This window comes from Mirounga leonina, unplaced genomic scaffold, assembly GCF_011800145.1.
Source record: "Mirounga leonina isolate KUSES-001 unplaced genomic scaffold, KU_Mleo_1.0 Mir_101799, whole genome shotgun sequence".
In the NCBI taxonomy this organism is placed as follows: domain Eukaryota; kingdom Metazoa; phylum Chordata; class Mammalia; order Carnivora; family Phocidae; genus Mirounga; species Mirounga leonina.
The window spans coordinates 1,263,701-1,288,338 of record NW_023270210.1 but is presented as its reverse complement, the minus strand read 5'-3'; the positions used below and the strand labels follow the sequence as shown (position 1 = coordinate 1,288,338).

Sequence of the window (24,638 nt, the reverse complement as noted above, 5' to 3'; positions counted from 1 at the left end):
CCAACTTCTCAGTTCAATTGCTCCCAGGGCCCCTGCCCCCATCCTGCCATCATGCCACTTGGTCAAACCTCAGTCCCAGACCAATGGCGAGGAACCAGCCTCTGGTTTCTCTAGCCTTCTCTCTGCCCCTCCATTACTCTGGCCAAGCTCCTGTCATCCTGTCATCTCTCTCCCAGAGAGGCGACAGCCTCCTACTGGTCTCTGCTAGCATTCTTACCCCCTCCAGTCTGCTCTGCTTACCACAGCCAGATCAGCCCTTTAAAATAAAAATCAGATAATGGCACCAGGGCTTCAAACCCCTCTGGGGCTTCTGGGGATAGAATAAGCTCCAGTGCAAACCCCTCCCTGCAGCTGGCCTGGACACTGCCATTGCCACTTGGGGGCCCCACAACACCCTAAATTTAACTGTTCCCAACTGGCTTCACCTCTCAGTCCCCAACTCAGAGAGACCCAAGAGCCACCTTCAGACAGTTTTCCTCGACCATGTCCTGTCAAGCTCACCTCTTCTCCCCAGGCAGAACTGCCACTGTCCCAGGCTGAGCCACACTTGTGACAACCACAACCACAAGCTCTTTCAAGCAGTTTCTCTGACAAGCAGAGGCAATCAGTGAGCTGTCAGCCACACAGGGCTGGCCAGTAGTCCTGCTGTACACTGCGAGCTGGCTCCCAGCATCCAGCCCTCCTGCGGGATCCCACACTGTATCAAGGGCTCTGCGTGCAAGCCAAATTCTGCTAACGAGAGGCATGGCCCTGCGTGTGGTGCTTTTCTTCAGCAGCCTCCTGGCTTAAGTCACAAATGTCCTGGTGTTTGAGCGGCAGGGGCGGCAGCCGCAGCGGCTGGGTGTACTGTCCTGGTGTCCAATCATGAGCACCCAACTTAACTGCAACCACATACAGTACCACAGTGGACCTCTCTGTAGATGCAGCTTGTGCTCAGCTGAGTATTTCTGTTGAATGGATCCGGAAAAGGGAAACTGCTTGGTTAAAGGTCATACACATTTTACAGTTTGTTAGATGCTGCCAAATTATCCCCCCAAAATGTTCTACTAATTGATCCTCTTACCACTGTGTAAGTGAGACTCTACTTCCTAACATCCTTGCTGACAATGGGCATTATCATACTTTCTTCTCTCTGTATTTTTATTATGAAAAATGCCAAACATACAGTGTATTGGTTTCCTTGGGCTGTTGTAACAGATTACCACAAACCAGCTGGCTTGAGACAAGAGAAATCTTTTCTCTCCCAGTTCTGGAGGCTAGAAGTCCAAAATCAAGGTAGGTGCACACTCCCTCCGAAAGCCCTAGGGAAGACTCCCGCCTCTTCCAGCTTCTGGCAGGTCCAGGGGTTTCTTGGCTTGGGGCTGCAACACTCTGTCTCCATTGTCACGTGGCCTTCTGCCCTGTGTCCAAATCTTCCTCTTGTAATAAGGACACCAGTTACGGGGTTTAGGGCCCACCTGAATCCAGCATGACCTTATCTTGATCACATCTGCAAAGATCCTATTTCCAAATAAGGTCACACTTACAGAATGGATATGAATTCCAGGGGGTCACCGTTAAATCCAGTATATATAGCAAGGTCTAAAAAAGCTTACAGTGCCCACCCATAGATCCACCCCCTAGGTTCTGCCATTAACATTTTACTATTGTTGCTTTATCACAAACCTGTCTGTAGTCACACTTCCCTCCATTTTATTTTTGGTGCATTTCAAACTAAGTTGCGGGCATCAGTTCACTTCCTCCTAAATCAATCAGTGTACATATCCTTAACAGAAGTTCAATATTTGATTATAGTTACCTGCTTTTTGTTTCTAATAGTCACCAATCTGAGAAATCAAAAATGGCACAGAAAAAGATAAAAAGTCTTTCAATTCGTTTGAGGCGGTGTCTCCCACCTTCTGACTCTGGCTGTCACTCTCTTTCCTCTCTTTAAAGCAAACTTCGAGAAAAGACAATCTACAACCATGCCTCCTTCCTCCCATTGACATCGCTCTTGCCAAAGTCTCCAGAAACAGTTTTCTGTCCTCATCTTACCTGCTTCCTGGCAGCAGTTGACACCGACATTGTTAATCTTGGTGTCCTTAAAACCGCACTTCTCCCTGGCTCTTCCCCTCCTCCTTGATGCTCCTTTTCTGATCTCTCTTCTAGACCCTCCTCCTCCCTGCCCATTTTCAGTGCTGGACGTTCCTCTGGACATTATCCTGGGCCCTCTTCTCTCCTCACCTGTCCCAGGGAGAGTCCATCTGTAGGAAATTTTAAGCGGAAGGAAGATTAAAGCAGGGAGACGCGAAGGCCCGCGGGTGGGAGACCGAGGGAGCGCCCCAGCCCCAGCCCCGCCCCACTCCCGTTCGGAGCCCGCGGTGTCAGCGGCGCGCGGTGGGAGCCGGCGGAGCTCCGCCCTGCCTCCTTTCCTACTTGGAGCGTGCGCGCCTGGAGACACGTACAGCCAATCCGTGAAAAGGAGCGGCCGTGAGTGGCGTGATCTTAGACCAATCATTTGTGGACCTGGCGAGCAGGCCTGCGCCTGAGCCAATGGTGGCGCGGGGCGGAGCTCGGGCGGGGGCGATTGTCACCTGATCTGCGGCGGCAGCGGCGGCCCAGGCAGTGGAGGCCGAGGCTGTGATGGCGGCGATGGCAGCGTCTCGGGTGCAGGCGGGGACGCGGCAGGCCCCAGCGCTCTGGCAGATGCGGTGGCTGCCGCTGTTGCTGATGGCGGTGGCGGCGGCGGAGCAGCAGGTGCCGCTGGTGCTGTGGTCGAGTGACCGGTGAGCGTGGCGGGCCGGGCCGGGGCAGGCTGCGCTGCGCGCCGCGGCGGCTGAGGTGCCCTCGCCCGGCTCCAGGGCTGTCCTCAACGAGCGGCGGCCGAGAGGGGCAGGGGGGCAACTGTCCCTTCCTCGGCGGCCCGTAGTGAGCCAGCCGGGTCAGGACTCGGGGCCCCACGCATCACGATGGGAGCCCATGAGCTTCAGATCCCAAGCCATGCGCCCCCACTTGACAGCACCTCTTCTGTCCCCTGCCAGGGACTTGTGGGGTCCTGCGGCCAACACCCACGAGGGCCACATCACCAGCGACATGCAGCTCTCTACCTACTTAGACCCCGCCCTGGAGCTGGGCCCCCGGAATGTACTGCTCTTCCTGCAGGACAAGGTGCGCCCGCGCCCGCCCTCTCTCCCTCAGTCATCGGGAAGAAGTCAGGCCCCTCCCCCCAGGACACTGAGGCCCCTTCCCCAAGGGAAGCCTCAGTGACCTTGTCCCAACTGTAGGGACGTGTGGCTCTTCTCTTGGGACGGCCTGCAGGAGACGGTTCAGTGGGAACGGTGAGGGCCTTGAAATGGCACTGACTTAATCGGGTTGAAGCCCCGGGGTCAGAGGCCAGATGCCTACTGAGTAGCAAGCGCTTATCTGAGCTACTCTCTGTGGTGGGGATTATCAACCCTCTTCACAGATGGGAAGACTTACGTGCAAGGACGGTAAATGACTTGCCTAGGGTCACACAGCTAATGGGTGACCGAGTTGTGATTCTAACTTTAATGATCATAATAGAGATAATCGAAAAATGATCATTTATCGAGTGCTTCATATGCACTGTGCTAAGCTGATGTCATTAGCTTGGTTTTTGTTTTTTTTTTAAAGATTTTATTTATTATTTGAGACAGAATGAGAGACAGAGAGCATGAGAGGGAGGAGGGTCAGAGGGAGAAGCAGACTCCCTGCCGAGCAGGGAGCCCGATGCGGGACTCGATCCTGGGACTCCAGGATCATGACCTGAGCCGAAGGCAGTCGCTTAACCAACTGAGCCACCCAGGCGCCCTCATTAGCTTGGTTTTACTGCCAAGGAAACTGAGGCTGGTAGAAGTGCAACCATTGGCTGATGTTCCGTGGTTTATGCACACCACAATTGGCTCCAGCCTGTGTCTGTCAGACACCCCCCACTTGTGCTCTGGCACACAGTTTCCCTGCCATGCAGGTCTCTGCCTCCAAAGCAAGCATATGGACCACGAGGAGATTCTAGGGCAGTGTAGAATTGGTGTTTGGGAGGTTATCGAGCCTCTACTTATTCCTTCCTCAGTGGTGGCCTGTGTGGCTCATTCCTCTTGTGGTCTTGCTCTGCTGCTCTGTGGGCGGATAGTGCTGGTTATGCTGGCCTGTAGTCCTTCCACGAGGTGGTAAATAATGTAGTTAGACTGGAACTCAGTGCTCGTTCTACTATTTACCAGCCTTTGGACGTCTGAGATAATCTGTGAATGCCAGTTTCCTCATCTGTAAAATGAAGATACCACCTGTATCAGAAGACTGAGGAGCAATTCTTACAATCCTTGTAAAACATCTATCCGGGGTCCCCTTATGGCATTCATCCACTCATTGATTTGCCAAATATGGACTGCCCACTGTGTACCAGGCATTAGGTGTTGGGGACATAGCAGTGAGCAGAATAACCCAAGCCCCTCCCTGGAGGAAGCTGACATTCTTGTGAGGGCAACAGGTAAATGCTAAGTTGGTGTATGACATAATGTCAATGCTATAGTTCTCAGAGAAGAAGGAAGCAGGCCAAGGGAACAGAATGATTGATTGGCTGTTGAAGATAAGGATGATCAGGCAAGGGCTCACTGAGGAAGGATATCTGAGCAGATACCTAAATGGAGGGAGGGACAGAGCCATGTGGGTATGGCTGGAAGAGCGTTCCTGGCAGAGGGAACAGTAGGTGCAAAGGCCCTGGGCAAGGAGTGCTCTTGGTGAGCCCATGAAAGAGCTGGTGTGGCTGGAGTGTAGTGAGGGAGAGAAAGGGGTAGGGGATGGTTAGCCAGGGAGCCAGGTGATGAGGGGGAGAAGGGTGGTTGCAGTCTAAATGTGGCAGGAGGCTTTAGGCAGTTTTGAGCAAGGAGTACCGAGAGGACACAGTGGTTCCTGGGCTTTCAGAATGAGAACCCGGGCAGCCCAACAGCATTAGGATTCCTGTCTAGAAGGGAGAGGAGGCTGGGCAAGTGTGTATACTAAACAGAATGAGGTTAGGGAAACTGATTAAGATTGCCTCTGGGCCTAACTGGGAAAAGCCAGAGGAAGCTGGGAGTCGGGGTGGAGGGGCAGGAGTTGAAGGACATCTCTAGGTTGTAGAGGAAAAGGAATGTGGTCATGGTTACTGTGGTCTGCAGTGCTCAGAAGACTTCAGTGCTTTCTCCAGCATATTCCAACATCTTCACCTCTCTCCCCCCTTCCACCAAAACCAGGCAGGGAAGGAACTTCTTGCTCTCTTTTAAAAAGGATCTTGTCCAGACTGGACATAGGCAGTGCTAGCCATTGCAACTGGCCTGCAGGTTCCCCTTTTTTCTGACTTCCGCCCTGGGGGTGGGATGGGACGGTGGCAGGGCGGGAGGGGCCTGCAGTAAATGTTCCTCGCTGCCCCCAACCCCTCCCCCAGCTTCCCTATTCCCTACCCAGTTCCTCATCTGAAGGCAGGTGGCTGACTCTTAATCCTGAGGTTACCACAAGTCAGCTGCCCGCAGATTTCCTCCCAACCCCATGACTACCTTCCATATTTTCTCACCCTACCAGGAGGGTGCTGAAAGACAAAAAGAGAACCTTCCATTCCTCCACTCCCTACCCCCAAACGTGCCTTTTTTCAATCTTTTGACCAGAACCTATCTGATTGTAAATGAGATTTTGCTGTCCCTGCAAATGTGCAGGGAAGGTGTCTGCCCCTGCCCTGGCCCCGCCTTCTGAGGCGTCTTCTCTGCTTCCCTACTAGCTGAGCATTGAGGACTTCACAGCCTATGGTGGCGTGTTTGGAAACAAGCAGGATAGTGCCTTTGCTAACCTGGAGGTAAGAGTCCTCTCTCAGCCAAGGGCCATGGGGGCTGTCGTGCACTCCCTCCCCCAACACAATAAATACTGTCCCCTTAGGAACCGGAGGTGCTGGCTTTGGGGGTAGAAAGGCCTGGGGTGTCAGGGGCCAGGAATGTGGGGTGTTTTCTTCCTGACCTCGAATAAGACCCCAGTGTGGGTATGGGTGTGCCTTGCCAGAGAGGGCTGCCAGAGAGGTTTGGGGGCTGGCCCAGGCCCACTGGTCCCTTGCTAACTCGTCCTTCTGCCTCTCCCTGGCCCCCAGAATGCCCTGGACCTGGCCCCTTCCTCTCTGGTGCTTCCTGCTGTCGACTGGTATGCGGTCAGCACTCTGACCACTTACCTGCAGGAGAAGCTCGGGGCCAGCCCCCTGCATGTGGACCTGGCCACCCTGCGGGAGCTGAAACTCAATGCCAGCCTCCCGGCCTTGCTGCTCATCCGCCTGCCCTACACATCCAGGTATGTCCCAGCCTCGGAGCCCAGAGAGTGGTGAGCACAGCTCAGCCAGAGGCAACAGTCCTCCTGTTCAGTACCTTGAAGCCGTATCAGGAGGTGCCTTCTATGTCCAGAAGAGGCGGGAAGGGCCTCTGATCAGCGGTGAATCAGGCGTTAGTGCCTGGTACCGAGTGACGCCGACGTGGGCCCTGCTGGTGGGGGGCTAACTCCCCTAGCTGGGACGCGTCCACAGAGTGGCTGGCAGGGCCTGAGTGTGACCATGAAGCTGGGGCAGAGGGGCAAGGGCAGGGCCATGTAGTGAGCGGAGGTGCAGAGGGAGGAGTGAGCATGGCTTCCAGAACCCCCCAACTAGAGTGCGCTGCTGAATGGGGCTAGTAGGGAAGGACGGTGGCCTGGAGGAGGGGAGGGGAGGTGTCCCAAGGCGGTGGGGAGCTGTTTGGACTGCGGGGCTCTAATGCGCTGCCTCCCTTCCGCAGCTCAGGTCTGATGGCACCGAGGGAAGTTCTCACAGGCAACGGTGAGTGGGGCCAGGGAGGGCACACATCTTCCAGCCTCATCTAGCCGTTGGCTGCAGAGAGCTGTCTCAGAGCTCCTGAGTCCCTCTCCACTCCCAGGGCGGCCCTCCTGCTTCTCAGAGCAACTGGCAGCTGAGCAGAGAAATGCGGAACCCCCCCACCCTGCCGTGCCAGGCCTCACCCCTCTTCAGCTGGGGCCTTCCGTGTGAGAGCCCGCGGAGTCAGTCTCCACTCCAGCAGTGCGAATCTTAGTGTTTGGGGTTTAATAGACCAGCAGTGTTTCAAAAGCCAGTGCTGAGGACTGCTCTTCTGCTCTAAAGGACAGTCATTCCCCAGGGAAAGGTCATTGAAAACCTATAAGTGAATTTGGAGTTTTCTAGATCTCTCGGTCTTTTCTCATTTAATTTAGTTAGGGCTTGGCATTAAGGAGCCGACTACTGAGGCCGTAGGTATCCCGGGGAGGGTGGGGGGGAGCTGGGGGCAGGTGGGGTAAGAAGTAGCTGCTCTTAGGGATCCTTGATGGAAACTGAAAACACTAGTGAAGGTTGATGGGAGCCAGCTCTGTGAAGGTCTCAGTGTCCCACCACAGAGGACATGTCAGTTGCCAGGGGTGGGAGACTTGACAGTGCAGACATCTGGTGGTCCCTACCTCAACGAGGTGATCCCACTAAACAGCATCAAGAGAGGCCATTAATGTGGCACATGGAAGGGCACAGCCTCATGTCTGCTGTCCCGTGCTGTGGGACGGCCAGACGGTGTCTAGCAGGCGTTGCGATGTTACTGTAAGTAGCTGCCCGTGACCTGGTTCTCTGCTCCCCCCGTTGCTCCTCAGATGAGGTCATTGGGCAGGTGTTGAGCACGCTCAAGTCTGAAGACGTCCCTTACACAGCAGCCCTCACAGCGGTGCGCCCTTCCAGGGTATGTAATGTACCCTTCGGCAGGGCTCTGGGGGGTGTGGGCAGAGGCCACATGGTGGGTGGGCTTGGAGGGTGTGTGGCTCGGAGTGGAGGGCCTTAGGGGGGCTGGTTTCTTCCCTGGGCCTGTGTGGGGGGACGAGGATGAACCGGAAAGTCATGCTTCCTCCTTCCAGGCTGCAGCTTTCCATCTTGCCCAGTGGGCCTTATGGGCTGGCGTATTCGGACAATACGTCCCAAGTTTTCCTAATTTGGAGAGACTAGGAAGATCTCAGCGGCTCAGGGGTCAGCCAGGAAGAGCTTTCTGGAGGAAGGGCCTCTGAGTATGAGTAGTAGGACTGCAGCTGCTGGGGAGGGTGCCCGGTGGGGACAGTGAGGGCAGGTGGCTTGGTTCTGGGCCGTGCTCTCAGGGCCGCTGAAAGAAGGCTTGTGGGTTTTCTGTGCAGGTGGCCCGTGATGTAGCCATGGTGGCCGGGGGGCTAGGTCGTCAGCTGCTGCAGAAACAGTCAGTGGCAGCTGTGGTCCATCCCCCTGTGAGTTACAATGACACTGCCCCTCGGATCCTGTTCTGGGCCCAGAACTTCTCGGTGGCATACAGGGACCATTGGGAGGACCTGACCTCCCTCACCTTTGGGGTCCAGGAGCTCAACCTGACGGGCTCCTTCTGGAATGACTCCTCTGCCAGGTAAGGGCAAGTACCTGTCACTGCAGGTGGGTGTGTGTGCTGGGGGGTCGTTCACTGTGGGAAGCAGGTGGGATCGTGGGGTGGGGCTGGTGGAGGGCTCTTGGGATGGGGCTTGCTCAGAGTTTTGTCTCTCCATGCCTTCTAGTCCTTGCCTGGAACCTTGGTTGTTAACACTTCCCAATCACTGGGGAACCTGATACTCCTCTCTCCCACCCCACCCTTGAACCGCCTCAGGGTGACTGCCCAAGGGTGTCTACCAGGCCTGAGTTAGTTCTTCGAGGGCTTCTGTACCCTCCCTGTGTGGCGAGAGAGACCACCTTTATCCCCAAAGTCCAATCTATGCTGCTCAGCAATCCCAAGGGGGAGTTGAAAGGAGGGGCAGTGGGCTCAGGGAAACCAGAGGAAGGTGCTTTTAGCTGGAGGTAGGGAACCTGGGTGCTGGTTTCTGACCTCGATGTGATGGGGCCTCAGTTTTGCCATTTGTCAGGTGAGGACACTGCCTCTTCAAGGTGGCTCTGAGGTAGAGTAGACCTGAGGGACTTGCTCTAACTGCTAGATGCTAAAGGCCCTCCCAGAGCCTGACAGCTCACCTCTTACTCTGGTTCTGCAGGCTTTCACTGACCTATGAACAACTCTTTGGTACCACAGTGACATTCAGGTGAGTCTGAGGGGCGGTTGACATGTGGGCAGGCCGGCATGGCTCCAGCCTGCCCAGCTGCCTGACACCCCACATGGCCTCCCTCAGGTTCATTCTGGCCAACCGCTTCTACCCAGTGTCTGCCCGGCACTGGTTTACCATGGAGCGCCTCGAAATCCACAGCAACAACTCTGTTGCCCACTTCAATGCCTCCCAGGTCACGGGGCCCAGTGTCTACTCCTTTCACTGCGAGTATGTCAGCAGCCTTAGCAAGAATGGCAATCTCCTTGTGCCCCACTCGCAGCCCTCTCTCTGGCAGATGACTCTTCAGGACTTCCAGGTAGGGAACGTGGGGCCCAGACTGGGGATAGTAGGAGGGAGGGAGCAGAGACCTGAGGAGTCTCAGCATCTCTGGGTCTGGGCTTGGGCTTGGGCTTGGGCATGGGGGATGGGAATGTAGTTGAGACGTCTGTCCCCGCAGTGCTCTCATCCCACGAGATTTGGACTACCCACTAACTTGGGAACCCCAGCCCTCACTGGGTCTCCCTCTGTGTGGGGTCACACGGTCCTTTGCATCCCCTAACAGATCCAAGCCTTCAACGTGACCGGCGAGCAGTTCTCCTACGCCAGTGACTGTGCGGGCTTCTTCTCCCCAGGCATCTGGATGGGGCTGCTCACTTCCCTGTTCATGCTCTTCATCTTCACCTATGGCTTACACATGATCCTCAGTCTCAAGACCATGGACCGCTTTGACGACCACAAGGGCCCCACTATCTCTTTGACCCAGATTGTGTGACCCTGTTCCTGTGGGGGGGTTGCAGGCGTGATGGTGTCCAGGTTGTTGCTTTCCCACCTCGAGGCACACTGGACTGAAGGGCTTCCCCTCTTCCTACCATAGCATGAACCCCACTTCCCCTCAGCCTGTCTTGTTCCCTGTTCAACCCACTGAGGGGCTTCCCAACCCCCATCTCTACCAACAAGGTGTACATATTCTTCGTAGATAGTAGACAAATCCCCCAGGCCCAGTCATCATAGGGGGGAGAGGACATGAGTTCTAGGGCCCCCCACCTCCCCCTTATTTATTCTCATCTCTGCATCTTCACCCCTTGCTGTTTATAGTGCTTTTGTGTAGCAAATGCTCCCTCCCCACGCTTGATGGGGCTCCCTGTAGCAGCTAGAAGCTGGAGTTTGGGGGGTGTGGAAGTACTGTTTAACTGTCCTGCTTGCCTGGTGTCATTGTCTTTTGGTGATGTTGTGCTAATAATAAGCAGTACTCTGGGGTTTATCTCTGTGGCCTGAGAAGGAAGGGACCTCCACAGCAGCTGGCCTGGGTGTGATCACTGGTTTTCTGGCCTGTTCCGGCCAGGTGCTTGGCAGGAGCCTGGGTTTCTCGGTGGTTTCCTTCTTAATAAAGACAGGTTGCCATGCTTAGAACTCTTGTCACTCATTTCTGCACTGGGCACGAGGGCATGCGCTTGGCTACGGGCTGCAGGAGGAGGCGCCCGGATGTAACGGAGCCGGGCCAAAGGGAAGGCCGGAGGGTCCTCATTAAGCTGGGTCCCTAACTGGCGAGGGTGCGGAGGGGCTGCGGCGCGCGCGGGAAGGGCGCGGCGGCCAGTGCCTGGGGTGGGGGCGACCGTCGTGACAATAGCCGGCTTCCTCTCCCGAGGGGGCCGCCCCCGGCTGCCGCAGCGGCGCGCACCCGCCGCGCCCAGCCTCCTGGGGGGCGGGGCGGGCGGGTCGCGCGCGGCTCCCGCGCACGGATCCCTCGCGGGGCGCAGCACCGGCCGCCCCGCCCGCCCCGCCCGTCCCGCCCCACTCCGGTCCCCTCCGGGCCCTCGGCGAGCGGCGCCGCCTGCGGGGCCGCGCTGGTGCTGGGGCCCAGGCCCGGGCTGCGCCTCCTGGGAGGCGAGTCGGGGAGGCGGTGGCCCCTGCTGGCGCGGCGGGACGCGGGGAGGGGCTGGGACTCTTTGACGCGGCGGAGGGGTCAGGCGGCGTCGGTCGCCGCCATCTTTGGTCCAGTGCGGCGGCGGCGGCAGCGGCAGCGGCAGCGGCGGCGGCGGCGGCGGCTGCTGTGGTGAAGGAGGAGGAGGAGGAGCGACGCGCGCTGGCAGCTAGGCCTGACCATGGACGAGGAATACGACGTGATCGTGCTGGGGACCGGCCTCACCGTAAGTGCGGCCTCGTTCTCCCGGGACCCCGCATCGCCCCCTCCTCCCCGCGGCGCTGCCGCCCCCGGCCGCCGACTCCATCCTGCCGTCACTGCCGTCCGCGGCGCTGCCTCCCCAGAGCTCGGGTCCCCAAAAAGACGGCCCCGTGCCCAACGTGCCCCCCACCTCCCCCGCCCGCGACATCGTCTTTCTCCGCCGTGGCCCCGTCTCCGAGAAGCACCCCTCTACTTAGCTGCCCCCTCGACTCCCCGGGCCCGACCCCCCAGTCCCTCCCTCCCTCCCTCCCTCCCTCCCTCTCTCTCAAGGCCTCCTGGGCCCGAAGACGCACCCCAAGTCGGCCTGAGGTCCCCCCGCCGTGCCCCCGACCCCGCCCACCCGGCCCCCACCCATCACTCGCACCCAGCACCCCCCCCCCAATCCTGCGCTAATTCTGGTGGGGATGAAGTACAAGGACCCTGGGTAAGGGGGTCTCGCCCGGTTGGGCCCTCATCTTGCGTTCCTGGCTTTTTATGGGGCCCGAGGACCCAGGGAATGTTCCAGAAGGAGGAGCAGTGGGGCCAGTGAGCACATTCCCGCTACCCCACCACGGTTTCCCATGGAGATTACAGGCTGGGTAGTATTTGCAGCCTTTGTCCTTGGCCTGCTGACAGTAACTGGTGAGGGTGTTTATCTTCCCTCTTCCCCAAACCCTGTTGGACCACTCCCCTGGAGAGACTCCTCTTCCTCAGTCAGGATGCAGAAGCCCCTCCCGAGGCTGGGCAGGCACAGGGTCAGAGGCTCCAGTCCTTTGAGGAAAGAGCAGCCCAGGGTGGGGCCTGAGATTGCAGGACAGTGTTCAGCCTTTCTTCACTTCCCTTTCTGGTGCCCTTGGCTGTTCAGCTGGATCTCCTGTGTGGCTCATTGTGTCTTTTCTGCCTTTTAGCATGGCCCTACGTAGGTACATGACTTTCTTGGCATGGTAGTTAGTTGCCAGACCATCCCTGTGTCTGGTGGACACTCTCTTTTTCTCAGCACCTTCGTTATTTCTCCTCTGTTGTTCAACCCTTTGGTCAGCAAAGTTATAAAAGAGACTAGTCAGATGAAACTGTCATCCCTGATTTTAGGCCAGGCGGCCAGCCAGGGGTGGAAGGAGCTTTCACTGGAGCCGAGTCTCTAGCTTTGCTCTCCTCTCAGGTTTAGCGTGGGGAACAAATCAGGGCTGCTGGTGGGAATGTGGGCAGGTGGGAGTGCAGTGAGTGTTGCCCTCTTCCCCAGGAATGTATCCTGTCGGGCATCATGTCCGTGAACGGCAAGAAAGTGCTGCATATGGACCGGAACCCCTACTATGGGGGTGAGAGCTCCTCCATCACACCCCTGGAGGAGGTGAGGCTGCTGGGCCTGGGCCCATCCCCCGTTAACCTCTCACATAGGGTGTCAGGGTAGCTCCCCAGGTTTTCTGGGAAGGGGGGCAGGGGCAGGAGGGGGTGGTCCTTGAGGTGCCTCTCTTTCTCTTTCTCCTGCTTGCAGCTGTATAAGCGTTTTCAATTGCTGGAGGGGCCCCCTGAGGCGATGGGCAGGGGACGAGACTGGAACGTTGACCTGATCCCCAAATTCCTCATGGCCAATGGTGAGAGAGATGAAAGAGGTATTGTGGGGGGTGAGTAGGAGGACCAGAGTAGGATCAGGCTCCAGAAAAGGGGCAGCCATACCAGCTAGGGAACTTCGGGGGGGGGGGCACGGTGCTGATGTTGTTTTCACCCCACCACCCCACAGGGCAGCTGGTAAAGATGCTGCTGTATACAGAGGTGACGCGCTACCTGGACTTCAAGGTGGTGGAGGGCAGCTTTGTCTACAAGGGGGGAAAGATCTATAAAGTGCCATCCACCGAGACTGAAGCCTTGGCTTCCAGTGAGTACATGTCCACTGAGCCAGAGAATCATGGCGAGGGGCAGAGCAGGGTGCCCCTTGCCCGAGGTCACATTCCCCATGTACCATAAGCCCCCTTGGTCTGTCCTCCCTCGACTGCCCTGAGCCTCACAGTGGATGCCAGGAGGGAAGTCCACACGCAAAGAGGATGCATGGGTGGTTGCTCTTTCTTAAAAGACTTCAGCCTTTTGACAGGGGTTGCACTTGACCGGTGAAACGTCCCCAGGTGTTGGAGCTGGGAGGATCCTCAGAGCTTATCCAGTCCAATCCCCTCTTTGTACAGATGGGGAAATTGAGGCCAAGAAGGGCAGAGGGGTTAATTTAAGGTTACACGGTGCTCAGCAACAAAACTCAGCTGGGAGTTGGGTGTCTGCTTTCTTGGTCTGCCTGGTGGGAAGGAGAGGTTCATGTTCTGTGGTGTGAAGGTTCTTCTCACATTGCCTCTACAGATCTGATGGGCATGTTTGAGAAACGGCGTTTCCGCAAGTTCCTGGTGTTTGTGGCAAACTTTGATGAAAATGACCCCAAGACCTTCGAGGGTGTTGACCCCCAGAGCACCAGCATGCGTGACGTCTACCGGAAGTTTGACTTGGGCCAGGATGTCATCGACTTCACTGGCCATGCCCTGGCCCTCTACCGCACTGATGAGTGAGAGGAAGCTGGCATGGCAGACTGCCCCTCGTCTGGCCTGCACCCTGCCCTCCCCGTTCCTGCGTGCTGCTCCCTTGACCCACCCTGCACATTTCTTGCACTCAGCTACACGCTTATCCACTGTCTTTTTTGTTTTTTTCTGTGCATTTATTTGACCCATAGTCTTTCCCAGGCCATAGAGGGTGGTGGGAAGGCTGGCCTGGTGTTTGGGTGGGGGTGAGCTGGGGGTGCTGCTGCTGGAGCCTCTTCTTTTGACCCCGTCCCCCCAGCTACCTGGACCAGCCCTGTCTTGAGACCATCAACCGCATCAAATTGTACAGTGAGTCCCTGGCTCGGTATGGAAAGAGTCCTTATTTATACCCACTTTACGGCCTTGGTGAGCTGCCCCAGGGCTTTGCAAGGTGAGGACGTGGTTTTTTTCTGTTGACAATACTAAATAAGACTAAAGCCAAGAATGGAAATGGCACCCTTGAGCATTTCTGGAGCATTCGAACTTTCCCGTTGTGGTCTAATTTACTTCATACCGTGCTTGCGTGACAGGGTGGGGGGCGCTGTGCTGCAGTAGGCAGCTGAAGCGCAGGTTGAAGAACCAGGCCTTCACCAACCGGGCTTGCTTGGCTCCCAGCCCGAGTCAGGCAGCACCAGGGCTGGGCCTGGGCCTTTGAACCTTGAGTCAGAGGGCTTCTCCAGAGCCCTTTGTTCTGTTCCCCAGACCGTTCCCGTGAGGAGCTAGCTGTACCTTCATGCCACCCTCGTACTAGCCCTTTGCAGAATATTCTAGGCTGAAGCTCCAGAGAGGAAGGAGCACTCCAGATTCAGTCCTGCGTCTGTGGCAGTGACGGAGCTGGGAAGAACCACCAGGTCTCCTGAGCTCTGCCTGCCTAGGGCAGCCTTCTCTGTACCCCAGTGCTGGTAGGGGGAGGGCACCCTGTCCCTGTTTTCCTCCTGGGAAGGGGACTCCACCATCGTTCTCCCCACCGCAGATTGAGTGCCATCTATGGAGGGACATACATGCTGAACAAACCTGTGGATGACATCATCATGGAGAATGGCAAGGTGGTGGGTGTGAAGTCTGAGGGAGAGGTAAGCCTTCACCACAGTGCAAGCATGATGGTCTGGGTGGGGCTTGGCCTTCTTAGAGGCCCTCTTCCCAGTGACTCTGGCTCTGCTGGGTCCGCTGCTAATCAGGTCTAAGAGCCTTGGGCTGGGGACCAGAGCTCCAGAAGTCCACATAGCCGTTTCCATTGGTGAGACGTATCTCAGACCCACGTGCTGTGTCAGAGGTCCGGGGAGTGTTCTTGAGCACAGTGTCTCAGCAGAAGGGTTTTCCCAGCCTTGCATATGGGGGCCCACCTCCCTGAGGGACAGGATGAAGCTATATACTCAGGAGGGGCCGGGGTAACAGCTCAGAGGAGTGCAGTGCCAGCCCTCAGCGTGGACTCAGCCCCACAACCACCTAGGGGAGTGTTTGGGTAGGTCTTCTGGCGTTTTCACAGGTGGCCCGCTGCAAGCAGCTGATCTGTGACCCCAGCTACATTCCGGACCGAGTGCGGAAGGCCGGCCAGGTTATCCGCATCATCTGTATCCTCAGCCACCCCATCAAGAACACCAATGATGCCAACTCCTGCCAAATCATCATCCCCCAGAACCAAGTTAACAGGAAGTCAGGTAGGTTGAGTCCCAGGTGACTGCCTCCAGTGTGTTCTCTTTGGGGTGGCTCTGCCTCTCCCCATCATTCTTGGGGCTGTCTGCCTGATTCCTGCATGGAAGAATGGGGACCTACATAGCAATCCCCATGGCTTGAGGCCCTAGCGATTGGGTAGCTTGGACTCTCCTCCTCTGTGAGAGTGGGTTTGGATGCTGCTTGCTGTGCAGGGCTGGGGAGGAGTGGGTAGGCAGGCCTGAATTGGGCCGAGCCTCCAGGGGCCCTCTGTGCCCATGCTAACGGAGCCCCTTCTTGTGGGCAGACATCTACGTGTGCATGATCTCCTACGCACACAACGTGGCTGCACAGGGCAAGTACATCGCCATCGCCAGCACCACGGTGGAGACTACAGAGCCGGAAAAGGAAGTTGAACCTGCCCTGGAGCTGCTGGAGCCCATTGACCAGAAGTGAGGGGCTGAAGGGCTGGGGCCTCACTGGGGGGAAGGAAGGGAGCCAAGGAGCTGGGGGGGCGGGGAAGCAGAGACCAGGGAGAGTAAGGCTCGTTGTGAGGTCTTTCCCTTCCCTTCTCTCTGCTCCTCAGGTTTGTGGCCATCAGTGACTTATATGAGCCCATTGACGATGGTTCCGAGAGCCAGGTAAGCAGGCCATCTCGGCCCCGGCTCCTAGCTGCCCTCCCAGGGCCCCTGCCCGACTCACCCTGGCCCTGGGCTCTGGATATTTCCAGGTGTTCTGTTCCTGCTCCTATGATGCCACCACACACTTCGAGACAACCTGCAATGACATCAAAGACATCTACAAGCGCATGGCAGGCTCCGCTTTTGATTTTGAGAACATGAAGCGCAAACAGAATGACGTCTTTGGAGAAGCTGACCAGTGATTGACAACCCCCCTCCCCGCACACACCCCAGCCCTTGGTGCCCTCTCCCCTGACCTAAGTCTGTTCTCCTTGAGGGCTGGGGAGATGGGTGTGGCTGGGCACCCCGGTTTCCAGCATTCTCTGCTTCCCCCACCACATTCTACATTCCTGTCACCCACCTCATTGATTCACTGACCAAATCCTTAACCTTAGCCATGGTCTGGGAGATGGGGGGTTGGATAGCATCCTCTTTCTTGGCCCTTCCTTATTCTGGGAAAAGAGGGTTCATTTCCTTGTGTGTGTCTCTCCCCCTCCACTCCTAATTCTTCTGCTCTGTTTGGGAAGAACGTGGAGGAAAAGCTGACTTCTGTCCCCACTGCTCTTACCCCCACTGTAGTGGCCTTTGGAGATGCCCCCTGCCTCCCCCCACCAACTCTCTTGTGTGTTGGAGAGAAGGGGCCCTCCCAGCACAAAGTTGCATTCCTCCCCCCCCCCCTCGTTAATTTATTCTAATTTATTAACTTTGGCCCACCCGATCTGAGAAGGGAGCACTGTGCCTCTCACCCGCAGCCTTCTGGTGCGGCCTGGGAGGGGAGAGGGCTTGGGTGCGGCCCAGTTGGAGGTTGATCTTGCTGTTTTTGTTTCTTGTTCTTGTGTTTGTGTTCTCTGGCATTTGCTGAGAGAGAAAAAAAAAATGTGAGCAAAGCAGAAGGAGGTGGGAAAATGGATCCAAACCCCAGTATGCCCTGCCCCACCCCACAACCTTTCCCTTAGTGGTGGGAAACCCTTACCTTGCAAAGTGAATGTGTCCCCTTCCCCAACCTCTAGTGTATTTCACAGAAAACCTCCCAATAAAACTGTGTTGAAACCTGGGCCCAGATCTTTTGTTTTGCTTCCCAAAAAACTGGGCATTGGGCGGGGCCTGGGCTCCCTGGGCTGTTCGTTGTATCGGTTCCAGTCTGTGGGTTAGCTTTGCTGGGGATGGGTGTGAAAGGTAATCACCTTCATCAGGGAATTAGCTCCTGAGCCAAAAGGACCTGTATGGAGGAAATAGGTCACGTTGACTTGCCCAAGGCCACGCGGCAAATTAGTGCTGGCACCGGGACTGCAACCCCTGGGGGTCAGTGTGGCGGAAATAGGGAGAAGGGGGTCTGGCCTAGGGCAGGGGTGGAAGTGGAGAGGGCAGGGTCCTTGTGTCCAGGTCAGGGAGGAGGCAGAGGGCACCCAGGCCCAGCTTCATGGTCTGGGGAAACAGGAGACTGGGGCCCAGTCTTGGGTGGGGGAGTGAAAGAAAGGAGTCGGAGCCAGGGTGGCCTCAGGCAGGGAGGCCGCAAGGGCACTGGAGTGGGGTGTGGATCTGGCCTTGGGCTGGGCTCAACATTAAGGAAGTGGAGGGTCTTGGGGGCCCAGGCTTGGGGTCAGCAGGATGAAGGGGGACTGGGGACCCAGTCTTGGACCAGGAGTTAATGTCGAGGAATTGATGGGGAACCAAGGAAGCCAGGGACGGGTCCAGCCTCCGGACGCCAGCGGGGCGGGGCCGGGCGGAGGGGCGGGGCCGGGCGGAGGGGCGGGGCCGGGCGGAGGGGCGGGGCCGGGCGGAGGGGCGGGGCCGGGCGGAGGGGCGGGGCCGGGCGGAGGGGCGGGGCGACCGCGCGGCCCCTGGTGCCCGACGTCACCGCGCGGGCGTCAGCTGACTGCACGGCTGCTGCCGTCTGCAGCCGCTGACTCCACCAGGCCGTTGTCGCCGCTGCCGCTGCCGCTGCCGCTGCCGCTGCCGTTGCCGTCGCCGTCGCCGCCGCCACCGCCACCGCCATGGCTCAGTACAAGGGCGCCGCGAGCGAAGCGGGCCGCGCCATGCACCTGATGAAGAAGAGGGAGAAGCAGCGCGAGCAGATGGAGCAGATGAAGCAGCGGATCGCGGAGGTGCGGGCCAGGCCGGGGCGTCTCGGAGCACGCGCGCCGCCCGCCGCCCCGGCCCTCTGGGGCCCCGCGAAACCCGGGGTGGGGGGGGCGGGCGGACGCAGAGCCCCGGTGGCGAGGCGGGGCGGGACCCTTGCTCGCTCACCTCCAGCAAAGGGCAGAAGCGGTCCGGCGACAGTCTGCTCATCTGTAAAATGTGCCCAGAAGGCTGAGACGAGCTAAGCTTGTGACAAGCCTCCAACTGGGCGGAGCCATAGTCAGTGGTCCCATTGGTGGAATTTGGGCTCCCCTCGTGTACCTGGCCCCTCAGCCCTGAGAACGAGGCCTCTGGATGCCGGGAAAGTCAGGCCCCACGGGCCCTGGCCAATCCACTGGCCACTGAGCCTCCTTCCAGAGCCCTTTGCACTGGGACAAAGGCAGAGTTCAGTGTCTGGGGTGCGAGCGGTTCACTAAGGGCTTTAGTCAGTGGCCAGTGGTGGTGGGCTGTCAGGAAGGAAGGATTCCTCTGCTGGGGCCTTTGGGGAGACTTGTCCGAAGAGCAGGCTACCTTAGGTACTGTGGAAGCCAGGCCCCAGGAAGCAGCCGCATGCCAAGGCCTGGCTCGACCTTACTTCCCGCTGGTGCCCCAGCCCTGCTGTCTCAGTGTGAACTGTTTGGCCCGCTGGAGTTGCATTTCTCTGCTGGCCCCCTCCTTTGGAGGCCACCAGCCAGAGAGGGACCTGTGTGGTACCAAGTGGGATGGGGCTGGGCTGGAGTGAGGTCTCATGGGAAGCTGTTGGCAACATCTAGGGCCAAGAGGGAGCAACACTGCTCAGTGGGGGACTAGGCCCCTTGACCACTCTTCACTCTCTCCTGTCACCCCTTGGCTTGGGTCTCCACCTTCAGCTTAAAGGCTAGGTATGAAAAACACCAAAGGCAGGTAGAGCCTGTGACCCCGGGCCACTGAGGGAGCTCTGGTCCCCAGCAGGAGACATGGAGGGGCCAGAACAGCATGGAGGTCGCAAAAAACCCCACCTCATTTCGCATCCTCAGCACTGGGAGGGCCCCTCATAGACCTATGGAACCTTCCTTTGACAAAGGAAAGAGGACACGTTTTTCCCAAGGTCACATCATCGTGAGTCCAGAGGCAGACCTGGGACTAGAACCCAGGTCCCCACTTCCACAGTGGGGTGGTGGGTGGCCCTCATTGCTCTTCTCCCTTCCCAACAGGAGAACATCATGAAGTCTAACATTGACAAGAAGTTCTCGGCACACTATGACGCCGTGGAGGCAGAGCTCAAGTCCAGCACCGTCGGTGAGTGAAGCTCGTGCATGCCCCCCTCTCCTGGACCGGAGGCCTGCCGCTTTGCTGACTCCGGGTGACCGACCCCTGCTCCCATCTCTCCTCACTTCACAGGTCTTGTGACCCTGAATGATATGAAGGCCAAGCAGGAGGCACTGGTGAAGGAGAGGGAGAAGCAGTTGGCTAAGAAAGAGCAGTCGAAGGAGCTGCAGCTGTGGGTTCCTGTCATTTCGGCCGGCAGTCCTCCCCTCGAGATACAGCTAGTGCTCGGGGCAGGCCAGGCTGTTCTTGCCCCTCGAGAGGGGGCCTGCCCATGAGCTTGAAGTGCCCCAGGCTGGGAGGACTGCTCCGGGCCTGTGCCACGCGGGCCCCACACTGAGCACACGGGCAGCCGTGGGTCAGGGAAGGAGCCTCAGGGTGGGGACGTGGGGCGTGATGGTGCCTGTGCCTTGGTAGGAAGCTGGAGAAGCTACGAGAGAAGGAGCGCAAGAAGGAGGCCAAGCGGAAGATCTCCAGCCTGTCCTTCACCCTGGAGGAAGAGGAGGAGGCAGGGGATGAGGAGGAGGACGCGGCTGTATACGAGGAGGAGCTGGAGAGGGAAGGTAAAGGCCGGTCCTAGGGACCAGGCTCTAGCACGGGGACGCGTGGCCACCGCCCAGCCTTGCGGGCCCACCCCATTCGGGGTCCCGAATCTCATCGGGCAGGACGGAGAGGGCCGAGTCCGCACCGCGTGCTGAGCTCCGGGGGGGGGGGGGGGGGCCTTGCCCCCAGGGGCCGAGGGAGTCAGAGGCAGGCGTGTGGCCTCTCGCCGGGGGCCTGGCGTCTTCAGTGTAGGAGGCTGCCAGAGGGAGGCTGCTGCCCAGTCAGGAAGCCTGCAGAAGCTGCCCTTTGTAAGTGCCACGAAGGATGGGCTTGCGGCAATCCTGAAGGTGTGTCTGTGCTGCTGTAGGTGGGCACCGAGCACGTCGCTTGTGTGGCTGGGACACCGAATCGTTAATTCTGTTGATTCATTTCGGGGTAAATCGATACAGCCACAGACATTTAGGGGCAACATAACTGGACAGTAGAGTTCTCGGCCGAGGGACAAAGGGGTGACAGGGGCAATTCGGGAAGGCTGGGTAGCAAGGGGGAAGCCAGCATGGGGCCCCCGTGTGCCAGCAGCGAGGCAGACGAGAGGCAGGGCCTTCGCGTCCCATCGGTCGGTGTGTGCCCTGCTGAAGGGTCCGGGGCCAGCTCGGGGCCAGGGAAAACATCCTGTGGCGGGGACAGTTGAGATGGGCCTTTAGGATGAGGAGAATTTCATGAGCAACCAGAGGGATGGGGGCGGCGGGTGGAGAAACGTAGAGTCAAGCGGTGCGTGTGCCCAGAAGCCGAGCCGGCAGGAGGGGACACGTGTGAAGACCTGGGGGGCCGTGACGGCGGGCCTGGGCTGGTTTGGAAAGCGTGGTGGCCAGGGAACTGAGGCAGGGGCTGGTGGCGCGTGCTGCGGCCGCAGGCCCGGTCTGGTGGCCTCAGGGGAGCGGCTGACGCGTCAGGAGAAGAGCCTGTGCCTCCGGGGGTCTCGTGTGTTCCCAGAGCCGCAGCGAAACAGGCGAAGTGAATTTCAGTACTTAATAAGCAATATGAAGTGTTTAGTAGTATTTAGTAGCATCCCATGAGCAATGCGTCTGTTTTGGACAGCACGGACCTGGGGGACGGCTGTTAACGCCCTTGTGGGTCACTGGGGCTTCGTGAGTGCTTCCTCCCCCCTGCTGTGGTTTCGTTTTGGGGGCCCTGCCATGGGGCACTAGTGTGGGATTTTTCTCTGGGTGATTCTAACGTGCAGGCAGGCCCTGGAGCGGCAGGCTGGAGTGTAGGCTTGTCTCCTAGGTCCCCGGTGTTCAAAAAGTGCTCTTAGGAGTCGGTAAGACCCTTTCGGGGGGTCTGCAAGCTCCAAAACACTTTCATAACCGTGCTAAAACATTCTGGGCCTTTGGCATCGAAGTCTCTCTTGAGCTTGCAGCGTGATGATGTCATCATTCCAACAGCTAACAGAGTGTGCGCCTTCGTTGTTTCTGAGTCTTCGGTGTTTCTCCGGCTTAATCTCAAATTTGGTGACTATCGATAGCCACCGCCCCCGTAGACAAGAGCTCTCTGGGGTCCTCAGTAACTCGTAAGAGTGTCCGTGGGTCCTGAAGACCCAACATGCTAGTTCGTTCACATCCAACTTGCAGAAACCAAGTCCGAGTCCATGATGTCGGCGAGCCTGGCCTGAGCCCTCGTCCGGCTTCTCCCTTCCCTCCTCCCCTCTGGCTCCAGTGTCGGCGCCGGTGGGACTTTGGGCTTCAGTTTGCTCGCCCGGGAGCAAGGGGCGCTGTACTGCTCTGGCGCTGTCGTGACGATTAGGTGGTACGTCAGATCTGCAAGCAGGCTGAGCACAGCTCCTGGCAGGGAGGGGGTCCTGCCGAGTGTCCCGCCTTCTGGGGATGCCCTGCTCCCCCCGTGCAGAGGAGCCCTGGCGCCCTCAGAGGCTGGCACTGATGCCTTAAGTCCCCCAAGGCACTTTGGGTCACAGTCCCCGATCCCGTGTCCAGCTGCTGGCGGCGGAGACCGAGGTCAAGGCCTCTTGGCAAAGGCTAGGTCTCCAGAGCGCCGTGAAGAGCGCACTTCAGGCCGCTGTGGCCGGGAGCGGATGGTGGTGCCGGGATGCTTCAGGAAGCCTCCAAGGAGGTGGCGTCGGAGCTCCGGCTTGAGAAACAAAGGTTCAGGGTGCCCTGGAGGTGGGCCCCTGATGCAGCTGACTCCTGTGTCGCCTTTTGCTCCAGAGGGCACCACAAAGAAGAGGAAATTGGGGAAGAACCCCGATGTGGACACCAGCTTCCTGCCTGACCGGGACCGGGAGGTAAAAGCCGCCCGCCCGCCCGCCCGCCCGCCCCGGGCTCCGGCAGAGGCCTGGGCTCAAGGCGAGCGGTGCCACGCGCCCCCCGAGCAGCCCGGGGCCTCCGTCCTTGACCCATTTCCTCTCCCAGGAAGAGGAGAACCGGCTCCGGGAAGAGCTGCGGCAGGAGTGGGAAGCCAAGCAGGAGAAGATCAAGAGTGAGTGCCGCTGAGTGGCTTGCCGAGGGGGAGCCGGCTCTGCTGCCCACGGTTTTCAGGGGCAATCGTGCTTCGTAGGTGAGGAGATCGAAATCACCTTCAGTTACTGGGATGGCTCTGGGCACCGGCGGACAGTCAAGGTAGGCGGCGTGGAGCGCGCCCCGCTGCCCGGGCCACTGCGGCCCGGCCCCCCTTGGAGCTCCTTGGGAAGGCGCTTTCCAGCCTGACCTCAGAACCTCGCAGGTCCTTTCCTGGGAGCGCTCCCCCGGGGGTCCTGGAGGGAGCAGGCCAGAGGGCCTGGCCCCTCGGGGGGCGGGGGGAGCCAGGGGCTGCAGGGTCCCTGCCCGGGGCCTCCACGCTGCCGCGTTCTGTTTCCCGGCGCTCGGGCCGCTCCCGCAGATGAAAAAGGGCAACACGATGCAGCAGTTCCTGCAGAAGGCGCTGGAGATCCTGCGCAAAGACTTCAGCGAGCTCAGGTCAGGGCGCGCGCATGCGTGTGCAGCGTGCCGCCCCGGCTCTGGGACCGGAGACCCTAAGGGGGCGGGCGGTGCCCGTGGCGCCCCCCCCCGGTGACGGGGCCCCGGTGGCGGGGCGGCACGCCGGGCACTGCGCTCCTTGGGTGGGGGCGCCTGCTTCTGTTCGTTAGCCCGGAGGCGCCGGATGGTCCCGGGGCGGGCTTCCGCTCGTCCACGCCTTCCTGCCTTTCCTCCGTCAGGTCGGCGGGGGTGGAGCAGCTCATGTACATCAAGGAGGACTTAATCATTCCCCACGTGAGCCCCTTCTCGTCCTTGCAGCCCCGGGCGGGGTGGCAGCGCGAGGGGCGGTGGGCTCCGGGCGCCCTTGTCCCCGCCGGCTCTCTGGCTTGGGCCGGTGGGGTCGCCGGGGGTCGCCGTGCCTGCGTCGGGCCTGTGGGCAGGCGGGGGGGCCGGCGGTCGGGAGAAGCCCAGGTGGGTCGTCAGCCCTCGCCTTCCTGCCCTCTGCGCCTAGCACCACAGCTTCTATGACTTCATTGTCACCAAGGCACGAGGCAAGAGTGGTAAGTGCCCCGGCCCGGCCCCCTCCCTTGCCCTCGGCGGGCCATTCCCGGCAGCCCCGGCGGCAGGGCGCGCCGACCGTCTCCGGGGGCTGCTCTCTCGGTGCAGGGCCGCTCTTCAATTTTGACGTTCACGATGATGTGCGGCTACTCAGTGATGCCACTGTGGAGAAGGATGAGGTGCGGGGCTGCGGGGGGAGGAAGCGCGGAGGGAAGGAGAACCCAGAGCCCCCCCCCCGCCCCGCCCCGCCCCGCGGCCGGAGGCCGTGAGCTGCAGGGCTTGGCCGTGTCCCTCCCGCAGTCCCACGCAGGCAAGGTGGTGCTGCGGAGCTGGTACGAGAAGAACAAGCACATCTTTCCCGCCAGTCGCTGGGAGCCCTACGACCCTGAGAAGAAGTGGGACAAGTACACGGTGAGCAGCCTCCCTCCGCCCCCCCCCCCCCCCCCCCCGGGGACCCTGGCACTGCGCTGGGTAGCTTGAGCTGGGGGGAGGGGAGCCAGCCTGCCCCCCGCTCGGCTCCACTTGCCTTCTCTGTCCTCTTGTTCTCACACCAGATCCGGTGAACGCGGAGGCTCCTCCGGCTCCCTCTGTCCTCTGCCCCCTCCCGGGGTCTCCAGGACTCCAGGCGCCGCAACCGCCCCCCGCCCTGTCCCCACTTCCCTCAGCTCCGACTTGACAGGGGTGAGGGAGGAGGGGGCTGGCCACCCCCTACCCCTGGTGGTGTCACTTACCACTGCTTTCTTTTATGATAAATAAATGCCCACATCAGAGTGGGAGCACCTGCATTGTGCTTTGTTTTAAACATTTGCTTAATTGAGATAAAATTCACCATTTCGATCATTTGAAAGTGTACAGTTCAGGGGTATTTAGTACATTACAGTGTTGTACAACCATCATGTCTGTCTACTTCCAGAACATTTCTGTTGCCCCACAAGGAGACCCCGTGCCCATTAGCAGTGTCTCCTCCAGCCCCTGGTACCCCCCCCTACTTTCTGTCTCTATGGATTTGCCTGTTCTGGATGTTTCACATAAA

At 59.0% G+C, this 24,638-nt stretch overlaps 3 protein-coding genes across 3 annotated transcripts; all 3 read left to right on the top strand.

Moving 5' to 3' along the window:
- Positions 1 to 2,574: 2,574 nt before the first annotated feature.
- Positions 2,575 to 10,473, top strand: ATP6AP1 (ATPase H+ transporting accessory protein 1). Its single transcript, XM_035010927.1, has 10 exons — positions 2,575 to 2,765; positions 3,021 to 3,147; positions 5,744 to 5,818; positions 6,104 to 6,297; positions 6,771 to 6,811; positions 7,642 to 7,727; positions 8,170 to 8,408; positions 9,019 to 9,066; positions 9,154 to 9,385; positions 9,632 to 10,473. The coding sequence occupies exons 1-10, from the start codon at positions 2,623 to 2,625 to the stop codon at positions 9,839 to 9,841; spliced, it is 1,395 nt and encodes a 464-aa protein (XP_034866818.1). The 5' UTR covers positions 2,575 to 2,622; the 3' UTR covers positions 9,842 to 10,473.
- A 480-nt stretch (positions 10,474 to 10,953) lies between these two features.
- On the top strand, positions 10,954 to 17,167 carry GDI1 (GDP dissociation inhibitor 1). Its single transcript, XM_035010915.1, has 11 exons — positions 10,954 to 11,216; positions 12,471 to 12,578; positions 12,723 to 12,822; positions 12,969 to 13,103; positions 13,571 to 13,769; positions 14,042 to 14,173; positions 14,756 to 14,855; positions 15,269 to 15,440; positions 15,740 to 15,884; positions 16,019 to 16,073; positions 16,163 to 17,167. Exons 1-11 carry the CDS (start codon positions 11,172 to 11,174, stop codon positions 16,313 to 16,315), a joined length of 1,344 nt encoding a protein of 447 aa, XP_034866806.1. The 5' UTR covers positions 10,954 to 11,171; the 3' UTR covers positions 16,316 to 17,167.
- An 821-nt stretch (positions 17,168 to 17,988) lies between these two features.
- On the top strand, positions 17,989 to 24,390 carry FAM50A (family with sequence similarity 50 member A). Its single transcript, XM_035010903.1, has 13 exons — positions 17,989 to 18,217; positions 19,424 to 19,508; positions 19,611 to 19,710; positions 19,953 to 20,098; positions 22,301 to 22,377; positions 22,505 to 22,571; positions 22,650 to 22,711; positions 22,971 to 23,047; positions 23,287 to 23,341; positions 23,559 to 23,607; positions 23,714 to 23,784; positions 23,906 to 24,016; positions 24,160 to 24,390. The coding sequence occupies exons 1-13, from the start codon at positions 18,107 to 18,109 to the stop codon at positions 24,166 to 24,168; spliced, it is 1,020 nt and encodes a 339-aa protein (XP_034866794.1). The 5' UTR covers positions 17,989 to 18,106; the 3' UTR covers positions 24,169 to 24,390.
- The last annotated feature ends 248 nt before the right edge of the window (positions 24,391 to 24,638 follow it).